Source organism: Salminus brasiliensis, chromosome 23 (genome assembly GCF_030463535.1).
Source record: "Salminus brasiliensis chromosome 23, fSalBra1.hap2, whole genome shotgun sequence".
NCBI classification, from domain to species: domain Eukaryota; kingdom Metazoa; phylum Chordata; class Actinopteri; order Characiformes; family Bryconidae; genus Salminus; species Salminus brasiliensis.
The window spans coordinates 13278280-13300467 of NC_132900.1; the positions used below are offsets into that span (position 1 = coordinate 13278280).

At 42.9% G+C, this 22188-nt stretch overlaps 1 protein-coding gene across 2 annotated transcripts in view; it reads left to right on the forward strand.

Annotated features, from left to right (window-relative positions):
• The window catches only part of cadm3 (cell adhesion molecule 3), a 160546-nt gene continuing 138358 nt past the window's right edge, over nt 1-22188 (forward strand). The window contains exons 1-2 of one of the 2 annotated variants that reach the window (XM_072668823.1): nt 1-236; nt 7709-7883. In XM_072668823.1, coding sequence (XP_072524924.1) covers nt 7778-7883 — 106 coding nt within the window. In that variant the 5' untranslated portion in view covers nt 1-236; nt 7709-7777. The remainder of the gene's footprint in view (nt 237-7708; nt 7884-22188) is intronic. The other variant, XM_072668824.1, reaches the window with a different exon arrangement.

A 22188-nucleotide genomic window follows, 5' to 3' on the forward strand; every position in this document is an offset into this window, starting at 1 on the left:
CCCTTCTCCTGTCTTTCAGTCGGACTGTTTTTGCTGCAGTGAACGGTAGCCGTGGAGAGCGCGAGAGAGAGAGAGCGAGAAAGATAGAGAGACCGAGTGAGAGAGAGAGAGAGAACGAGAGAGAAAGAGAGAGAGAGACGAAAAAGCAGACAAGCAAAGGAAAACAACTAGCAGCGGAGGGAGGCACGAGAGCGGAGACCGGAGCGATCTGGCCGGAGCACGAGCGCGGCATCACGGTGTGTATACGAGCTGATCTCTCTCTGAACACACACATATACACATACACACACGCGCGCGCGCGCGCGCGCGGGGAGGTACATTATCGTCGGCGGCGTCCTCGCGTCGTACATGGGGAGGGGAGACACCTGTCACAGAACGGTACCTGAACGGGGGCGCGCGCGTGTTATGGAATGCGCGTGCATGAGGCACGACCACCTCGATCTGACCGGAACAAACACGGGAAAGCGGAGCCGGGCGCGCAAGTGATGCTGCACCGCGGGCGGAGGCTGGGGCTTCTTGGTGAAGCGCGCACGCTTCATGCTTCCCTGTTTCTGGGCTGCTCGCGCCGCCGTGCCCCCCTGCGCGCCTCCCCCTCCCTCTCCCCTCCTCTTGGTACCAGCAACATCACCTCCCTTCCACACACACAAACACACACACACACACCACTCCATCCACCCCGCCGCTCCTTCTGCGCTCCGCGAGCTCGCGCTGGGCGCGCACCTGCTTCTGTTTTCCGCGAGGCCCCAGTAGCCTCAGCGGGAGAGAGAGAGAGGAAGATAGAGAGAGGAAGAGAGAGAGGAAGAGGAGGAGGAGGAAGAGGAGGGCGAGACAAGGTGTTCGCTGACGGGAGAAAAGAGGCGGCGCGAGAACACCTCCCTCCCCCCCGCCAAACACACATACACACACACACACACACACACACATACACAAAACCCAACGGGCGGGTCTTTTTCAGGTCCTCTTACAGCAGGTAGCGGGCTCGAAAGAAATATCTCGTGAGGCTTTTCTGAGATGGCCCTCATGTCTCTCCCTCTCTCCCTCTCTCACCCTCTCTCTCCCTCTCTGACCAACTGTCTCTTCGCGCGCAGCGGAACAGAGCGATAAACACGCCCGTCCCGTAGGCGACGCCGTGACTTTGGTAGAAACCGATACGGGCGCGCGCGCAAAGGAATATTGGCCCAGAGAGCGTGCATGTGTGTGCGTGCGTGTGTGTGTGTGTATGTGTGTGTGTTTGTGTCTAAGAGACTGTATCCCGAGCCGCGTCTGTGTGCGCTGACTGCAATATTGCGAGAGCGTGTCATGGCCTGTGTGGCTACACATAAGTGTGTGTGTGTGCGTGTGTCTGTGTGTGTTTGTGTGTGTGACCGGAGCCGCGACTGCGCGGTGAAGTCTGTGTGGCGACGCGTGCACCTTTCTTTGGAGCGCGCGCGTCCGTGTGCAGCGGTCAGAGCAGGAGACGGAGGGGAGGGGAGGAGGGCGAACGCCTCCTATTATTCCACAAATCTGTCCAGTCTGTTGTGTCCAGACTGAGCTTTTATAAAACGCAGCTCGTTTCTGCCGGTGACGAGAAGCGGACAGAGCGCTTAATTTGACAGCAGGGAACAACAGCGGACAGCAACGCGGCTGAGAGTCCTGTCAGTGAGAGCAGGGTCTATTAAACTCATTCATGGCAGAATCACAGTGACAGCATCCTCAGTGCTGTAGATCAAACATAAACAGGTTCAGTGGACTCGCAGTATCACCTCAGACCCGTGTAATGAGCGATCCAATAACACTCATATACTCGAAATATAAAGCACCTGAAAACCTGTGTGTAACCAGTGCTCAGAGTATGTTTGCTAGCAAATCAAGCTAGCGATGTTTTGAGACTGTAGCCCTGTAAACCCCCACTCTCCTGCCACATTTGCAATTTAAGGATGGCCGATAGTGAACTGACATTTAATGAAATGGCTAATATTTGGCCTAGCTCATGAAGTCGCTCACCCAGGTAAACAGCTAGGCTACCTGTTAACTATCAGTTTTTGCTAAACCGCTAATATTCGGCTGAGCTTGTGAAGTCATACTGACTTATCTAGCTAAATAGCAAAGCTAGCTACATGCTAGCTATCCAGTCAAAGGCTTTGTAAAACTTGTTCCATTTAAACTGGGATGTCAGAGTTTCAAGTAGAACATTTCAGCTAGAACGCCCCCATAAGTTGGATTTCTCTTGTTCTACCTTCTCTCAGAAAGTCAAGAAAGACTCAGCAACCCCGAGATTCCAAGATTACAGAATCCAAGATGGCCACACCTCAACAACAGCAATAAAAACAGTAGCATTGTTCTGTTTATTAGCACTTCAATCTATTTATCTCTCTGACTTCTCTGAGATCTGTGGATGAATTTCCATGATGTTTGGATGCCCAAAGTACCATACAATGTTATCACTGGGGCAGTGGTGGGTGGGGCAGTGGTGGCTCAGCGGTTAGAGCGCCGGGATATCGATAACAGGGTTGTGGGTTCGATTCCCGGGCTCGGCAAGCTGCCACTGTTGGGCCCTTGAGCAAGGCCCTTTACCCTCTCTGCTCCCCGGGCGCTGGAGTTGGCTGCCCACCGCTCTGGGTGTGTGTGTGTACTCACTGCCCCTAACACGTGTGTGTGTGTGAGTGTGTGTTCACTACCAGATGGGTTAAATGCGGAGGACACATTTCGCTGTACAGTGTACACTGTACAGTGACGAATACGTGCACCTTTACTAACAATGCTAACCTGAGGCAACGCTAACTATGTTGGTTGGTGTGGCGCAACAGATAACACCACTACCTGTTACTTAGCTACAACACCATGTGGGAGACTGGGGTTCGATTCCCGGTCTGGGTGACTGTGCTGCGCTACACCAATAAGAGTCCTTGGGCCAGACTCCTATCACTACATTGGCCCACCTCTGTGATATGAATAACCTTGTATGTCGCTCTGGATAAGAGCGTCTGCTAAATGCCATAAATGTAAATGTATGTTAACCTGGGCCATAAAGAGTTGAACATATTTTGGTTAGATTTGTTATAAAACGCTGTAAAGGATTGTGAAACGCCAAAGTCTTTAGCTAACTGTTTTTTGCAACTTTTTTGAAATCGTGTACAATTATTGCAACGCACTTGTAACTTGGGTGTGATGTCATTCCGAGCTCGGACATCCGACCTCCGAGGTAAATGGAACACAACATAATATTTGTCTTAAGCTTGTGAAGTCGCACTGACCTAGCTAGCTAGATAAATAGCAAATCTACCAGCTAACTTTCAGTGCATAGGTAATGATTGGCTGAGCTTGTGAAGTCGCACTGACCTAGCTAGCTAAAAAGCTAGGCTAAATGGTATCTATCAGTTAAATAAGATGTTAGGATACATTTTACAGTGTTTGTAGTTTGTGGTGTTTGTGACATTAGTCTGAACAGCTTTTCTGGTAGCTGGTATCAGATGTTCTGCGCTGGCGTTTGATGGTCATGCTGGTCGACCAGTTTGGTGATTCTGGTCATGCTTGTCAACCTTCTGAGTCTTGCTGGTCATGCTGATTGATCAGTTTGGTCATGCTGGTCGACCAATTTGGTCCTGCTGGTCAACCAGCTTGGTCAGCATGACCAGCCAGACCAAGCTAGTAAACTGGAAGGAGACATTGTCTGCTTTTCTTGTGGAAGACAATCAAACAGAGAACAGAAACTACATTTCTTTCGTTTACCTGGCATGGAGAAGAATGCTAGCACAGGCACACAAACTCAGAGAGAACAGAAATACACACCGGATAAAGAGACTCGGTCGGTGTGAAAAAGCTCCTTTGACACCTTTCCTTCTCCCTTTTTATAAAATATCCTTAACGTTACCCATGATTTTACAGAGCTGTTATGGTTTTTCCCCGTGAAAGAGTGCTGTGCTTCTTTGTTTACAAGCCCACGCTCTCTCGATCCTCCTGCTAAACGAAAGACTGGCATTTTAATGACATAAGGGCACAAAGTTATAGTGAAGACTGAGCTGGAATGACGTAAAGGTTGCATCACCATATATGTATTTGATATGCATTGGATTTCAATCCCCTAAAAAAAGCGCCTCGAATCGGAATTGAAAATGTCCCATTCAGTGTGTTCACACTGCCATGCAAGTAGGTAATCTGTGGGTTGGGGCCACTGTTACCAGCTGTGTAAACATGGCCTAAGTAGATTTTCTGTATTTGGAAAGTGAACTGCTGCTATCGTTCCCTGTGGTAAAAACCAAACCTGTCAAAATTTGCAGTACACACATTTCCCCTGCTGTATACCCCATGCCATTAATTCAAAGTGTCCAAATATGAATATCAATACACACATGCCAACACTGCTACGTGTTGAACCGAACTCATAAGACTGCCAAGCTTTGCCAGTTGAAGCAGGGAAAGCAGTCATTTTGGGCTTACTTTCATGCAATGTCATTTCAATGCGCGAGTGTAAGCTTGCATGTGGTATTTCACATCTTTTATTAATTCTTTACAAAGAATTTACAATTTACAAAGGCTTTACAAAGAAATTGTTTATACTCATCATTAAGGTAGTCCCAGTCCAGTCCAGTGGATTGGGGCTGATCCAGGCAGATTTTAATGGATCAGACATTGGCTATTTTATGCTCGTTCTAGTTACGAGCCACGATTTTTACCGCTGTGTACTAGCAGAGCACCCTCTGGCCTACTCTCGGCACATTACTCTAGGCACCATTAATGGGGATTTATACACAGGCCGCAGAAGTGAAGAGCTGTCTCAGAAGATGAAAGATCTCAAATCAGAGCTTTTACACCCTTTAACACATGAAGTGGTTTTACTGCGTGTTTATAGGTGCGACATGATCTGTGAGTCAGACTGTATTATCAGATATTAACCACACAATAAAATGGTTGTTTAAAAAAATGGCAATGAAACTAAACTAATCAGTCCAGAATGTCTTGTTATATTACCTATTACTAAAAATAACATGATTTTACTTCAGTATTTATAAGCAGCACACCATATCTATATATGTATTGTAGTATGTAGTATTTACAGAAACACAGAGATCGGATTGGCATTGGTTTGTTCGGTATTGCAGATACTCCTAATTAGTATATTTGGATCGGATCAGGACATCTCTAACCATCGCTATTGTGTGCTGGGGGTGTATTGATGAGAAATGTCCTTTTTGTAGTATGCTAACTACTACATTACGACTGAAAACGATGCCTACATCAATGCAATTATCCAGGAAAGCCTATTAAACACCTGTGAGAAATCTTAGTGTAATTACATATCCAACCACTTATCCTCCAGAGCCGACTAACTGCCACTTTAGTTTCAATCCTGCGTTACTTCTGAAAGGAATTTACACTGTGAGGGCAGTCACAAAGCACATCATCGTAGTTGAAGTTGCCTAGTGGGGTCTGAGCACAATCCCATTCCTGAATGCCTTTGATGGGATTCTGAACGTGAAAAAAAAAAATCTGAAAAAAGAAAGGAAAGAAGAACTCATGTGAGAGGGACTGTTTCTGAGAATCAGAACTTTCAGGTCAAAGGGTCAACAAGGGATAGTCCCACAGGCTAAATGGGAGTTTTGACGATTTATCAAAATTCCTGCATAAATAAATCACTCATACCCAATGACTGCAGAAAACACGGACATCGTGGTTTCATTCCCTTTCGTTCAAAAGACATGAAGCCAAAACAGTCCGCCATGTAGTCAAATTTGCAACCAGAGTCTACACAGTAGAGACCAGGGGCAGAGACAGACTCGCCTACTTATTTGTTAGACCCGCCCCCTGGAAAGGCAGTTTTCAGGAGAGAAATGAGCTGTTTTGTCATTGAAACATATGGTTATGGCCAGAGCTACACAACATACTGCAACCAGCCAACAGAGGCGCTAGATCTGTGGTGGCCTCTCGTTGAGACAGTCACTGTTTATATCTGCCAATCTCACGTTTTTTTTTTCCATATGGGGTAAAATATGGATTCTCCCACATTTTAGCCCTCTCTCTCGTTGTCCTGCTGTTTAGACATTTTCCCCTCCAGTAAAGCAGGTGGCAGTATGTGGAACACTGAACATGGAGCAGCTGTAACACTGAGCAAGAAGTCCTTTAATCAAACAGTATCTGTCAATCACAGGAAAAAGAGCTTTTACAGCCAAATAAACGTGAAAAGCATGGAGTACCTGCCAAAGAGGCTAAAATCATTTGCAGGAATCTCACCAATCTCAATGACGAGCAACGTGAGGCAAAGTCATGCATTGTTTAAAAAAATGCCACATGGATTTTAGTGTATCACACAGAGGGAAAAGCAGTGTGAGCCAACATGGCAAATCTGTCAAATATGAGAAGTGTGTAAGTGATGTGTACATATTCTCATTCAAGTACTACACAAATAAACTGAATTTCTCTGCCCTTTTGTGATTCCATTGATATAATACAGGGATGTTCACAGCCTTTCACTTTCAACCAGGTATCTAATTCTGACCACCTGTCGTCACTCACTTACATTTACATTTATGGCATTTGGCAGACGCTCTTATCCAAAGCGACTTACAAGGTTACTCGTATTACAGAGATGGGCCAATGGAGTGTTAGGAGTCTTGCCCAAGGACTCTTATTGGTGTAGCGCAGCATAGTCACCCAGACTGGGAATCGAACCCCAGTCTCCCACGGGGTGGTATCTGTTGCGCCACACCAACCACTTACACTACCGAACACACCCAATATCTTCAGTAGTCAATTGCCAGGCAAACCTGCAGCTCCACGTCCTTTCTTCACAGCTGAAACTGAGACTTGGTCCAAGCTGTTGACGTGAGCCGCCTATCTCCCAAGCTGTCGACTCTCAGAAACTTGTCTCCTGATGCTGTTGTAGATTTGAGTCTGTCCTCTGACCTCTTCCTGTACCAGACCACTTCCTTAGACAAAAGGACAAAGGGTTTGTACGTAATTAGCTGAAGTTTGGACATTGCATGAATTTCATTGGTACAACACCCCCCCGTTTACTGCTTACCGTGTTGCACTGACTGATATTTGGTAAAGCAAGCTTACAGCCTGTGTCTGGACCCTTGTCTAAACTTAAGGGGTTTGTAGTCTGTGGTTCCAGCGGGATGCTGGCAAAGTTCCCTTATTTGTTTTAATCTCAGTGTCCCGAGAGTTTTCATTAGGGTTCATTTTTTAAGCAGTGAAGCACTAGACAGTTTAGAGTTCCTTTCTGTCACCATCACTGTGAGCTGTGAAAAAACCCCATCTGTCTCTGGACTGTCTGACACTGCAGGACTTTGTTTACACCCCAACACTTCGCTTGGGGTTCTCCTTTAAAACAGGGAAAGTAGTGTTTTGAGGAACTATTTCGAGCTTACCGATCACGTGACACGCGTTAACCAATAGCAACGCGGCCTCACGGTGTCGCACCCCACTCCAGCAAAGGGTCCTGCGTAGGCTGATTTCTACTCAGAGGGTCGATCGCTGCGTCACCTCATTCACATACACACACACACATACACACATACACACACACACGCCGAGTGACACTAAGCAGATCGATGGAATCTCTGAGGCAGTGCATCAGTATGTCAAAGCGTGAGCGCGCGCGTGCGCGTGCGCGTGTGAATACATGCACTACATCTTATTACCTCTGCTGACCAGCTGGCTAAATGTGCTAATGAGTATTTTATGTGTGCGTGTGTGTGTGTGTGTGTTTCCTATCCTGCCCTGCCTGCAGGTAGCACTTCTTTGAGCATCGCATCCTCAGGTCTCGTGAGGTTTCAGCTCAGCCTCCACTGACGGACGGATGAGAGCGCGCGCGCGAGTGAATATGGCATTCCCAGCATTCTCGCTGTCCGCGCTCATTGCCCTGACGCTCCTCGCGGCGTCCGTGCAAAGCAACTACATGTATGGTAAGACAGTCCCACCATTCCTCTCTCTCCCTCTCTCCCCTCTTTCCCTCCTCCCTCCTGTTTTCACTCTCACCGATTATTACAAGAGAGCCACAGAGCCGTTAATAAGCCTCGGGGGCACAGGGGAAGACCTCCCTCTTTCAGCTACAATGGAATTTCTGCTCTTCTGTTTTTGAAGACCGTGCATCACACACACACACACACAAACACACGCACACACACAAATACACACACTCACTCAGCTCACTGTTGCTCAGACTTTTACATTTGTGAACACTTCATGGTGGTATTTCTTACACACTTTCATACACACACATGGTGGTCAGCAGAGGTGGGTGAGTAGAGTAGCTAAACATTAAGAAAGCAAATAAAAAGACTCACTTATTACAGTGTCATTAAGCTAAACTGTATGTCCAAATGTTTGTGGACACCCCTTCTACTGAGTGCATTCAGCTACTTTACGTTGCACCCATTGCTGACACTGATCTTGTCAAGTACTGCCAGTAGAATAGGACTCTCTGGAGCAGATGAACATCAACCTATTGGCACCATGCCTAATGCCAGGCGTGGGCTAGAGGGGTATAAACCTCCCTAGGCATTAAGCTGTGGAGCAGTGGAACTGTGTTCTGTGGAATGATGGTGCTCCATCCAATACTTTTTTTTGGATGAGTTGGGGTGGCGATCATCCAACATCCTGACCTTGCTAACGCTCTTGTCGGCCAAATGCAGTCGAATCCTCACAGCAATGCTTCACAATCTAGTAGAAAGCCTTACCTGGACAGGATAAACTCTTTTTAAATACCCAAACAATGCAGAAGCAGGTGTCCCAATACTTTTGTCCATATAATGTATGTATATAAAGAGTGTTGTTAAGTTATTGTAGTATTGTTCCCTTGCACCTATGGGCGTAGCTGTGGCCTAAAGGGTTATAGAAGCGGACATAGGACCAGAAAGTCACTCGATCCCCATGACTGACGGCCACAGCCGAATTTTCTTCCAACAAATTAAGCCCCTAAATCACAAGCTCTGAATTTTATAATTGTTTCATCAAAGCTCATAGCATAAGCCCCTCCCCCTCCCCACCCACTTTGCTCTAATAGGACATGCCCGGATGCTTTCTTTCTATTGCTGCCAGTGGTTTCCACAAAGCTAATAAATGAGAGACGGAAGTGAAAGTGAAAGTTGGTGGCTCTTGAAATCGATACACCGGTACTTTGCAGGACTCACTTAAGTTTACTTATTGCACCCTTTGCCTTGTTGCTGAGAAGCAAGAGAATAAATAAACTGGTGAAAATAAAGTAACAGTTGTTTTTTTGGTGGCAGTGACTGCCCCCCAGACTTCCCATATTATTGTTGTCAAGGGATCTCAAGTCTCAAGGCTCGTCCTGGTTCCCTGTAATTTAAGCCCTGATGTTACTGTTGGTTTTTTGTGGCTTGTATGGAAAGCATATCTTGAACATGAGGCCGGGGGTGGTCTTCCTCAGCAGAATCGCCCGCTGTTTGAGCCACTGTTATGTGCCGGAATCAATGCTTCACTTTCACTGCGTGAGTTCACCCCAGCTGCTAGTTCACCGTATGTATAGTCCTGGCTGCGTTTGATTGGTGAAACAGAGTCGTGTAAAATGTGTGACTTTGTTGTGTGACAACAAGGGCGGCAATCAGGACGAACAATCTCTGGACGAACAAAACAGAATGCGCCTTGAATTCAGATTATTTAAAGGTGCCACAGAGTGCATTAACCATTTTTGAGTATTTTATTAAGTTATTGTTTCTTGACTTTATTTGGGGTGAAAATTGCTCAGATGCGGTCCTACAAGCCCAGTTACAACCCTGTTATTTTGCTTCAGAATTAAACGTGCACATTTTCCTTTTAGGGTAAAATAATGATGAGCTCTGCTCTAATTGGCTGATTACACCACTGCAACAACTCACAGGTGCTACCAGATGTTGCTTTCTTCTCAGAGTTAGGTTAGCGTTTAGCCTAGCTCGTGCTTGCTTTACCAGCTCTCCCTTGTAGTGGTCGATCCTTCTCTAAGCAGTGCTTGACTTTCTTGGCTTCAAAAAGGCTGTGATTGTGGGTTGTGTGTAAATAAAGTGAGTCAAGACTGTTGCGTGACAGTTTTGGGGTTCTGGAATTGGCCCGATTTATCACTTCCATGTACCGAACATGTGCTAAGGTAAATACAGTTTTCCATTCTAGGACACCATTAAAAATGTAACAGGAAGAATGCTGATGAACAGCTTAAGTACACTCTCTTCCTTCCAGATGTACTTGAGTAGGAGTGCAGCTTTAATCTGCTATTAAAACCGCTTACACAAGTACAGTTTACTTAGGTACTTAGCATGTTGCTACCCACCTTTTAGCGGTCAGCGGTTCTGACCTGGGTTTGTGCTTTATTTTTCGATGCTCTGACCAGAGGAGCCTAATGTACCATCACATTCCTACTTCAGTCTGCAGATGGGCCCCAATCCATTTTCCACCATTCTCCCTCAGTACTTAATGAACACTTTATGATTTACTCATGCAAGCTGTAAGATATTACCAGCATCCATATGATCTCCTGGGGCTAGGCCAGCAGAGGAGGCAATCTTCAAATAAGCTGAGTCATTATGCTGTGAGTGGAATTCTGGGGGAAAAAAGTTTTTAGAACTGCAAGAAATATTCTACTTCTATGACTGCGCCGACCCTAGTGACTAAACCATATTCTGCGTTTGACTTGCACTCATATGCTGTAGACGTACAGAGCAGAAGACTGCTGCGGTGTGAAGGCACACAGAACGAGAGCTCACATTTGCAAAATCGACATGTCGGCCTGCACACACGCCTGTGAAAAGTTTCGAAAGTGTTGAGGGATGGAGCCGCCATTTGGAGCTTATTTAAGACCATTGTGAGAAGCACACCTGGCTGCAGTTTAACTGTAATTATATAGTAAACACAACAGAAGATCCTTCAGTCTTTGTCAAGCTCTGCTGATGTCTGATGTCCCACTTTACCGGTGCCTCTTGTGCCAGCTGTGGCCCTTTCATTTTAGTTTCCTCTGGCTGATTCACTAGTGAAACAACTGAGTTAGACTTGGCTGGAAATCATAGCTGAGCTCGGCTAGGGTAGTACTTAACTCAGGAAGAAGCTTATGTCACACCTTTCGGATGATCGGGTCCCTGGCACACATTTTCTCCAGGATCCTGCTTTTTTAGGTGTTCAGAGTTTATTCATACATTCATGCTCCATGCTGACGTCAGGACAACTAGGTAGCATGCCTCTGGGCCTTGCACGCATTGTGCCACGGCATATCAAGGCAGTCAAAACAGCTGCCACCATTTCTCAGATGGTCTTGCATATTACACAAATGGACTAAGTAGAGACACCGGCAGTTATCTTAAAAGGTGTCCTGCAGTCTGCAGGTTCATTGAAGAATCCAAATGGTAGGCTGATATACTTATAATAAGACGGTAAGGTTAGAAAGGCTATCAGATGTCTTACTTCTGAAAGCCTCTGATGACATTCCCTTCTGTGGTCCAGGAAAAAGAATCACCGGTAGCCTCATAGAGTTTCACTTGGTCTTGAAGCTGGGAGCTGATGATAATCGATGCATAGACAGGGTGTCGTTCTTCTTCCGAATACAAACTACTGGTGCGGCATGTAGTGACTTTGATTTCACAGGCCACTCGTTTGCCAATAAGTCTTTAATATACTCTTTGATTTCCTTGAGGAGTGGTTTAGGGATGGATGTGTAAGCCCTCAACGGGTATGTTGTGCTTCAAGTTCAAAGACTTCACAGCTTGCTTCACAGTCTGTGCTGAAGTGTCTCAGATCAACTAGAGGGTGTCAGAGGTGCAGGAGGTTCAGGCTGGTCAGCAGTGTCTTCTACTATTTCTGCACCCCTGTGCTGACAGTGCAGTTGATAGATTTCTCCTATCGCCATTGCCAGTGGTATTGTGCCTTAATTGGTTGTATGGGTCCTCACCAGGATTCTCCTAAATGAAAGGACAGTGCCCAGGATCTCTACGGCATGCTAACTGGCTTGGGAGGCACCTTGCGTTCCACATGGGCAAAGTGGCTAGAGATGAATAGGATGTTTCCTGATCCCTGACCTCCAGTAGTATGTCATAAAAGTAACTTGTGGATACTGCGGTTTGTTTGTCATGGCTGGTTTCAGTCCCTGAGATCAACCCGTTTAGGGTCATAGTGACATTGGGGTATCCACTAGAAACCCTCTCTAGGAATAGTATTTATCGCTCCAGGTCTAGTCCAGTATGTTTCCTTGTACCTGTGCGTTGCACAGTCTGGAAGGCCTTTTCTTAAAACCTCTCAAACATGTGCTATCCTGTTATTTAAGAGTATCTTTGATGTCTGCATCCCATTGCTCACCTTCTCAACCCATGTTCCACAGCCAGCAGTGCATTTGGTTCCTAAGTGGTTCCAGGCTTAGACATACAGTTCTAGGAGATGGTATAGAAGGTTTACACAAGGAGCTTTTTAGAACTTATACATAATTAAACCATCCACTGAAAGGTTCTTTAGATTACCAGAAGTGGTTCTTCTGAAGCCTTGCTTTGAAGAACCCTTTTCAGAACCTCACACCCAAGCTGGTGTCCTATTGTTTGGGGGCATCTTTGGTGTCAGTGTTCCATTGCACTCCTTCTGGACCTATGTTCCATTGGCAACAGTATACCTAAATGGTTACTAGCCTGGACATACAGTTCTATAAATATCTAACTATTGTAGACGGTTTACACAGGGTTATTTATTAACGCTTTTACACACTCAAACCATCCCCTGAAAAGTTCTTTTGGTAACCCCAAAAGTGCTTCTTCTGAGGCCTTGCTCTGAAGAACCCTTTTTAGAACTCATTTTAAGTAAAACTGACCTCATGTGACTGTGTGGTGGATGTCTTTGCCAAATTTCAGGGAGTCGTATCTCCGTTGGTCTGGTCTCACTAACTTGAAGCTCTTGCTTGTTCGCACAGCCCACTGCTCGATAGCCTTCTTCACCACAGGAGGCACGGTGTGGGTAACGCGTTTGTCGGTCTAGATGTGCACTGGCATTCATGCACTGAATCTGTTTGGCACCTGGCTGTGGTTTAACTGTAGTAAATCGCTACAGGACAATCGATAGGCGCTCACCCAGTGCTTGTCTTATTCACTTATTTTCCTGATAGAAGAAACAGGAATAAAACAAATCCTTATATGCACTCATAGCAAATCGCTCATGGCAATTCATTTGAGTCTAGACAGATCCACTTGAACAGTAACAGACCTCCACAGTAGAAGGCAGCACAATGCATAGAAAGACCTCATTCTATCCGATTTGAGGAACATTGGTTGATTAATCACATTACAACACTTTCATCAAACATAAATAGAGACCATTTGGTGTGGTCATTTTAGCGCAACATGGCAATCCTTGATTTTCCTCTCAGTGCCAAAGCTGCTCCCAGTATCATGGCCAACATAAAATGCTGTTCTTGGAAGGGACATATTTGTGAGTGCATACAAAAACATATTGCTAATTGTTGGGTTAAATACATATTTAGAAAAAAAACAATTTACATTTTTTTCTTGTTGTGGAATGTGTGCTATTAACGTAAGCTAAGGTGTAGAAAATTACCTTCCATTGGATGTGATGGAGCATAACAAATGCATGTAGACACTCTAATGTACTGCCAACGCAGAGATGAAAATTTCTCTAATGGTTGTGTTGTTAATTCCATCGAATGGCAAGACCTGATAAACATGCAAACACATATAATCTCATAATTAAAGTGGGACTATTTTACTTCGCCATGCTCGTTTGAATGCTGTGGCAAATGACTGATTTCTGCATGTATCTGAGACATGAGCTAATATGTAAGGATTTTAAATTCGGTATTTTGACTATGTTACATTATGGCTATGTTAACATCAGGCACTGTCATGTGAAATGTCTTTGTCACTGGGTTGCATAGAACAGTAGCAGGCTGCAAATCCGTGGGGCCCCTTCAAAAGCAGGGAACTCATGCAATTGGAGGATGGGGGCTGGGTTCAACATAGGTCTTACAGTAGGATTACAGACTGTGCATCCGTATGCACATGCATGCAGCTAACATCAAAGCAGGATTTAGCCAGTTTCTCTATAGTGCGTCCTAACTGGGCCCAGTTTTTGGGTCTTACAGGAGTAGAACTAAGCCGTGTTATGGAATATACAGGAAAAATCCACATTTTATAAACAAATCAGACAGAACAGACCAGACGCTTCCTACATAACTTTACAAGCTTCATTAGCCAACTGTTAATTAACCTGTGCTATTCTCATAGCCTCTCAGTAACTCAGTAATGCAAGATTTTACCAAGAGTGAAAATGAATGTAGATAGACATAAGGAATGTGTTATTTACAAGTGACTTCAGCAAGGAAAATGTGATCTGAGCAAACATATTGACTTGGTTTAATCAGTTCTTTCTTTTAGAAACTGTGTAATGCACTGTAGGCGTAAAGCCAGGAACCACTAGTCGGTGCAGTGGCCAAGACAGGCAAGGAGATGACTAGCATTGCAAAAATGTGAATACCCTTGGTCAAATGCTTTTTTTTTGTAGCTTATCAAAACACAATGTTGTCAGCAAACCCTAACATACAGTTAACCTGTCTTTTATAACATAGAAACACGAAATATGTGCAAAATCTGTGCAAAGGTCTGGACACTCAAAGCATAGCAATTGCTGAGATTTTTGGCCTTGGGGGGCAAATCAGTCCTTTTAAGAAACAGTCTAAAGATCTGAAAATGTAAGTAATCGATGCTCTCAAGGCAAGGGACGACTATAAGAAGAGGCAAAAGAAAGAAACCTAAATCGTGACCTCATCACAAAACTCAGTTTTGATTGTTCTATATCTTCAGTAGATGCTTTGAGCTATGCGCTATGAGTTTTGGAGACAAGTGCCTTATATAAATAGAGCTATCTGGCTACAATCAGCAAATGTATGTTTGGATATAAAAAGAAACTGTATTTCATGAAAAGACCATCTTGCCAACTGTGAAGCAAGAGGTGGACTCATCATCCTTTGAAGTTGTGTTGTTGCCAGTGGCACCGGCAGTGTTTAATGGGTGGAGAGAAGAACAAATTCCTCAAAATACCTGCAAATAATCTGTGCTAAAAAAAAGGCTGAAGCTGAAAAGAATATGGCTTCTACAACAGGATTGATGATCCATAGTACACAGAAACTCTTCTGCATAGAAGAGTGGGAAGAAATCTGCTGAAAATCAACTACTAAATCTACTACAAATATCTAAAAAACTACAAAAACTGACTGTGTAAAGTTTTGCAGAGGCCCATTAATGATTTAGATTATATGTTATAAAAGACAATGTAATTGTACATCAGAATTTGTAAAATTTATTGGGTCTGATGTTTGATTAGCTCAAGAGGCAATGTTTACTACTTTTTAATAAATAATAAAAAAACAGCAAAATTTAGCCATGGGTGCCAAGAAGATTGTAGCTATGGTGTTGTAAGCTGTTTTCTGCACGTGCAGTTTCTGCATAAAGTAGTATCATGTTTTTTAATACTGACAGACAGACAGTTTGGCCTTCTCTTTTTATATGCCTTTTTAGGCTTCACTTAGATATTTTACATAATTTTTTTCTCGCTATCCAGATGTTCTCTGTCTGGCTAGCTTAGATGAGCTGCTAATATACAGTACGCTGGCCTACAACTAGCTCACATTGAGGCTGACTTTAAGACGGCAGTAAATATTTGACAGCGAAGTGTGTAAAGTGAAGTCTTATTAAGCCTGGAGATAGTTTTAAATCTGCTCATTTTTTCATTAGCTCATGCCTCATGCTCTCATTTTATGCCAGCAATGTTGTGCTTTACAGTACTTCTCTAGTCTTGCAGTGTGGTGAACCACTGTAAGCAGCTGCTTAGTATGTGTACCATCTCATATATTTTACTAATCTATAAGCTCACCACTTTCACAGCTACAGTCTTTGAGGATTTTCACTGCCTGTTTGGCATGAGCAAGCTTGCTTGGCTGACTATTTTAAACATGTACTTGAAGAGACTTGCTGTTTGGGCGAAGGCGCTCGATACGAAGCCAGTCACTGGAATGAATGGCTGGAGCCAATCGCAACATTTCAGTGCTGGGATTATGTTTATGGTTCATAAATGTCAGACCTATCCTTCAAGATTACACTTCTGTGTCTATTTTCTTGAATATGTGACTGCTGAAATCGGTTCAGTTCTGGACATTGTTTTACTCCGCCGTATTCCGTACAAGTAATTCAAGGCATAGATAGAGAGATAAGGAGACAGAAAGAGAGGGAGATGTTTATCCGGGATGCACTTTTTAGCAGGGAGAGATTTTTATCAGACCTAGACGTTTTAGGGCCTAATTTTTGCCTCCCTCTCCCAAGGACAAGAGGGCTGGGGAAACCAAATGTTCACAGTAACTGATAACAGTACATTTCGAGCTGAGTGACCATAATTTCATATTTTATTAGTTCCCATAAATGCAACAAATTCAGCACGACTTCATGGCTTGACCTGGGTCACACTGCGATATTTTCTATTCACTGCTGCACAGGCCATCTGATGGGCTACCATCCAGTGTTTTCATGATTGCTTGGTGAAACATAACTGCTGGATCAAAGAAAATGGAATAAACTGTACCATTGGTATCACTCGGCAGTGATTTGTTGACAGATAGAGGGATGACAATGCATGTTGTCTGGTTTTTCTCACAGAAAGAAATAGAGCCTCAAAGACGCATCCAATTATATGTAAACCTTTGTGTTCTTTTTACTGCTAGTTTGTATTATTTTGTACTGCTCACTTTTAGAGCATGTTTATTGTTATTAAATTACATAATAATAAAGATATCTAACAGTTTATATGTGTAGTCATGTTCAAGTTCTAGTAGATCATTTCTGGGGTTGTACAGATACCAGACTTTTGATATGGTACCATAATCTCTCTTTTTTAGATGTTGACTAAGACAGTTTTTGAACTAAATTGCAGGATTAATGATGAATCACCACTGGAAATTGTTTTTGTCCAGTCTAATTTCTAATTAATTTATTTATTACTAATTACTCATTTGTTTTTCTAATACAGTTCACTTCTTGCTTATTTAATGTTTTAACTCTAGGTTTATTATTCTGTTATTAAGCATAACACAGAAACTACAATGAGCTCTATAGTAACAGTTCAGCATATTTTGTGGAGTCCCATTGGGTCCTATTTTAGGGTCTATAAAACTGACGTTAATCATGAGAGTATTACAGCTATGAGGATGAAGATATAGATTATAGATTATAGGATGGGCCTTTGTACAGGGCTTAAAGAGTTAGAGTAAGAATAGAGTATGGAATCGTTTGCCTGATTTGCAGTACACAGAAAGCACTCAAATTCTGAGACTCTTGCAACTCTTACAGTACAGTCTTGAGCAAAAGTCATATTGCGGATTCGCAGCATCTCTATAAAATGAAAAAGATTTGCCTTGCATCTTTTTTTGCTACTTTAAAAAAAAAATTGAAGTGAAGTGAGCGTTAAACAAGTAATCAAGTTGGCATCGATAAAAAAGAATTGCTCAGTGGAACAATGCTTATGCACACTGCAGTTTGTTTCCAAGGGCATTCAAATAAATTGGAGCTTCAGAGCTCTCTGTAACTTTCATACTGTTTCTCATATAGATATCTGAGCTCATCCAGCCTCACACACTTTAACTATGTCAGCTCTTTTTGCTTCCAGTTGCATTATTCATTATTGTACTTTTTGGTGCTTGTGCATGCATAATAACCGGTGTGAGTATGTGTGTGTGTGTGTGTGCGCGCTACTGAATATGTAATAACTCACAGTAATAGTCAGAGAGCTGGTCAGTTTCAGGAAATTGTCAAATTGGCAAGTGGCCAACCAGAGATTAGCTCTCAAGTTGACTGACAATGTTCCCAGAAAAGATGAACATTGGGCATTGTGCTGTTTTGCAGTGTTGAAGTTGTTGTTTTGGTTGTTGTTGTTGCTTGACTGCATCTGAGGTTGTTCTGTAGAAGCTTTACTGAGAGAGGCTTTGCTTGTTCAGTGGAAAGCAGGCTCTGCACCGCAAAAAAACAACAACAAGAAAAACAAATTAGTGTCAAAACAGAAGAATAAAACCAAATAAAAAGGGCACTTTTTGAGAGAATTGAATTTTATACAATGTGTTAAATAAAATAAAAAATGCCATAAACCATCTTCTAATAGCTTCTAAAATCTTTAATTTTTTTTTATTTTGTAAAGCGTCCTGACTAGATTTAAGGTACACTAATTTGATTTGATGTCATAATAATATTATTTTTTGTTTGTTTTAAAATTGAGCTCAACAACAATTCACATGTGGTTAAAGAACACAATTGCCCACTTTATATACATTACTGCATTATATTGTTATGCATTTTAGCGTAAAAATGTAGAAACTACTTTTCATACATAGCCTCCCCATTTCAAGGCACCATAATGTTACAAACAGAGGGCTTCACAGGTGTTTGTGATTCCTCATGTGGGTTTAATTTAGGCCTGTACGTTATTGAAAAATAAATAAATAAAACTGGCAATGCAATGTATTTTTTTTGCAATATATGTTGTGATATTAAAGAATATGGGAATTTTCACCAGATGTCTCCAAAAGTCAATGATGCAGCATGTCATAATATTAATAATGCACTCTGTGTGTCCAAGATTGGAGTAAAATAAATTATATTTAAATATAACCTGCCTCTGGTCGGAAAATGAGAAGAGTGGAATTTTGTTTTGTATGAGCAGCAAAAAAAGTTGTAGCATGACATTTTTGATGCATGTCCTGCGATGTGACTATTGCGCTAATGCATGCATTGCGATGTGCAGTGTTCACGTGTTAATACTGACATATTTCCAATCAAAGTAAAATGGGAAAAGGTGACGTATGACGCACGTATAACAGAAGGCTGCAGGTAGAGGTCTGCACAAGGTGGATGTGGATCCTGAGTTAACCATGCAATAACTAGCAGGAAAAAAACTTAACAGCTGGACCCTTAATCCTGCATTATTAAATCATGCTATCGCTAATTTTTTTACTGAATGACGCAAGTTAAAGCTGTTAAATGTAACGTTACTGTGGCTGCATTCCAAATCACACATGTCTTTACTTTACTAAGGCAGCCACACTAACAAATGCTGTTCTAATGGTGGCTAGTTGCAAAACACTGTGCATTGTGGAAGTGTATGGCCTGTGATGAAGCAGGCAGATGCGGACAGCACAGTTGGTCCTAGATTTTGCTGGCAGAATTGAATCTGTGCCTGTGCACAACTCATGTTTGGTGCGTTTAGATGCATGTGGTTTGTATCCCCAGAGTTCTGCTTGTTTGATGTGCACCAGAGTTTGACAGGCAAAATGCTTTTCAAGCGCTTACTCTAATGAACTGTACTAACAGAGCAATCGCATCAGGGTTTGAACCAAAGCTGACAAGTATAAAATCCTGTGTTGAGCGAAAGTTGGTCATCTTCATAGTCTGCTTTGGCTGTTTGACAACATGGGGACCAGAGTGATTGATTACCATATTGTTATATGTTGGCCTAGCCTGAAGTTAAATACTCAAATGTTTCTTCACTAAGTTGCCATTTGTTATTATTGTTGATGTGTTAGTATTGTTAGTGTCAGTTGGTAGGCCATAGGTCTTAAATATTTTGCTAAGCTTGTTAGAATCCGACAAAAAGTGATTTATTATATTCATGGCTGATTTCAGTTCTTTTGCGCTACCACTGTTATACACTGTTAATGCATTGTTGCTGCCTAGTGGATATTGTCACTGTTTAAGAGCTGTTCTGCTGGTCCATTCATGCAAAAACGTTTACAAAATGTGAACTGATGTTCAGATGCAAATTATAGTTCATTATGCAATGGAAATATTTTAAGGGTGTAGAAAGACCAACCAGTATTCTAAGACTAGTCTATATAATGCTTTTTAGGCCAGCCCTCATCATTTAAAATGTTAAACATGCTACACAAAACGAAGTGTGCCACAGTGTATCATTAGGTTGAATAAATCTCCAGCCTCACAACAGTAGCTAGGTTATCATTTGCGGGTGGAGCATAGGTTGGTCAATTATTAGTACCATGTGGTATGTGGTATATGTTACAATGGTAACAAAGTTTTTTGTTTATTCTAATCATTACACACTGAATCAAGATTGAGAATTCCAGAAGCACACATTCCCAAACACACATTCCCTTAAAGGGGTAAAATCCCGCTATGCAGAAGGCAAAGTGGCTTTTTATGGATTTTGAACTGTTCTTCTCTGCAGGTAGCTCCATACACTTACGTTACATTGATTTTGATATGAAAAGAAATTGATCTGATGAAGCCGAAAATCCATTTACTTTTTGTATGCTCCTAATGGGCGCAAAAATAGACTTCGTTCCTCAGTTGTATTTACTGTGATGGAACACATTTTTTTTCCGTTATAAGAAATGAGTCGTCAGCGATGTGAAATCCGTTACATGCCCAAGCTTGTTCCGGTACGGCAACCATGCGGCAGCTCCTGGTTCAGAAAACGTCAGCCCCTGCTCACTTCCCCTTGCTGTTTCCACTTCAGAAAATGTGTGTTGTTCTCTTCCGAAAGCATCAGTGTTTCATTCGTCAGACTTTTTTTCCCCCAGAAACTGTGTTACTCTGCATTGCCAGATAAAGTATCAGATGTTGAAGTGGCGAGAGTTATTGTGTATAATGTTCAGCCCTCTGTTGATGCCTTTGGCGCTGCAGAGTTGGAATTGTCACTCAGAATCAGTAGACAGTTTCCACTTGCGGACCTATTGAGATAGAAAAGTGTGGCAACACAGCTCTGGTTATGCTGATTCATGTCAGATTTTTTAAATGGAAAAATCAGAAAGGGAATGGACATTCAAAATGAAAAAAATAAAAATAAAATATTTTTATAATAAAAATATAAACTGCACCCTGGATACCAGTGTTTTATCTGATGTGGAAAGGATCAAGATATACAAGTAATCTAATCGAGCTGGATTAGTTACTTGGGGGATAAATATCACATTATGGAACATTGCAGCCTGGATTTCATGGTAAAAACATTGGTCATACAGTGAGTCCAAGAAGTATTTGATCCCTTGCTGATTTTCTTTGTTTGCCCACTAATAAAGACACTATCCTTCTGCACTTTTAATGGTAGATATATTCTAACATGGAGAGACAGAATATCAAGACAAAAATCCAGAATATAATTTTAAAGAATATATTTTAATTAATTTGTATTTCAATGAGGAAAATAAGTATTTGATCCCTCTTGCCAAACACACTCAATACTTAGTGGCAAAGCCTTTGTTTGCAAGCACAGCGGTGAGACGTTTGTTGTAGTTAACCACAAGTTTAGCACACACACCAGGGGGAATTTTGGCCCACTCTTCTTTGCAGATCCTCTCTAAATCATGAAGGTTGGTGGGCTGTCGCTTGGCAACTCTGACCTTTAGCTCCCTCCATAGATTTTCGATCGGATTGAGGTCTGGCGACTGGCTGGGCCACTCCATGACCTTAATGTGATTTTTCTTGAGCCAATCCTTTGTTGCCTTTGCTGTATGTTTAGGGTCGTTATCATGTTGGAAGACCCAACCACGGCCCATTTTCAGATCCCTGGCAGAGGGGAGGAGGTTGTCCCTCAGGATTGTGCGGTACATGGCTCCATCCATCTTCCCAGTGATGCGGTGAAGTAGCCCTGTACCCTTGGCAGAGAAACACCCCCAAAACATTATGCTTCCACCTCCATGCTTGACGGTGGGCACAGTGTTCTTGGGGTCATAGGCAGCATTTTTCTTCCTCCACACATGGCGGGTGGAGTTGAGGCCAAAAAGTTCAATTTTGGTCTCGTCTGACCACAAAACCTTCTCCCAATAACTTGGTTCATCTTTCAAATGATCATTGGCATACTTGAGGCGCGCCTCCACATGTGCTCTCTTCAGCAGGGGTACCTTTCGGGCACTGCAGGATGTGAATCCATTGTTGCGCAAAGTGTTGCCAATTGTTTCCTTGCAAACTGTGGTCCCAGCTGCCTTCAGGTCATTTGCTAACTCCTGCCGAGTGGTTGCAGGACGATTTCTGACTGTTCTCAGCATCATTGCCACCCCACGAGGCGAAATCTTCTTTGGAGCACCGGGCCGAGGTCTGTTGATTGTCATGTTATACTCTTTAAACTTTCTGATAATTGCACCAATAGTTGTTACTTTCACATCCAACACCTTACTAATCTTTTTGTAGCCCATTCCAGCTTTGTGAAGGTCAACAATTCTGACTCTGAGGTCCTGTGACAGCTCTT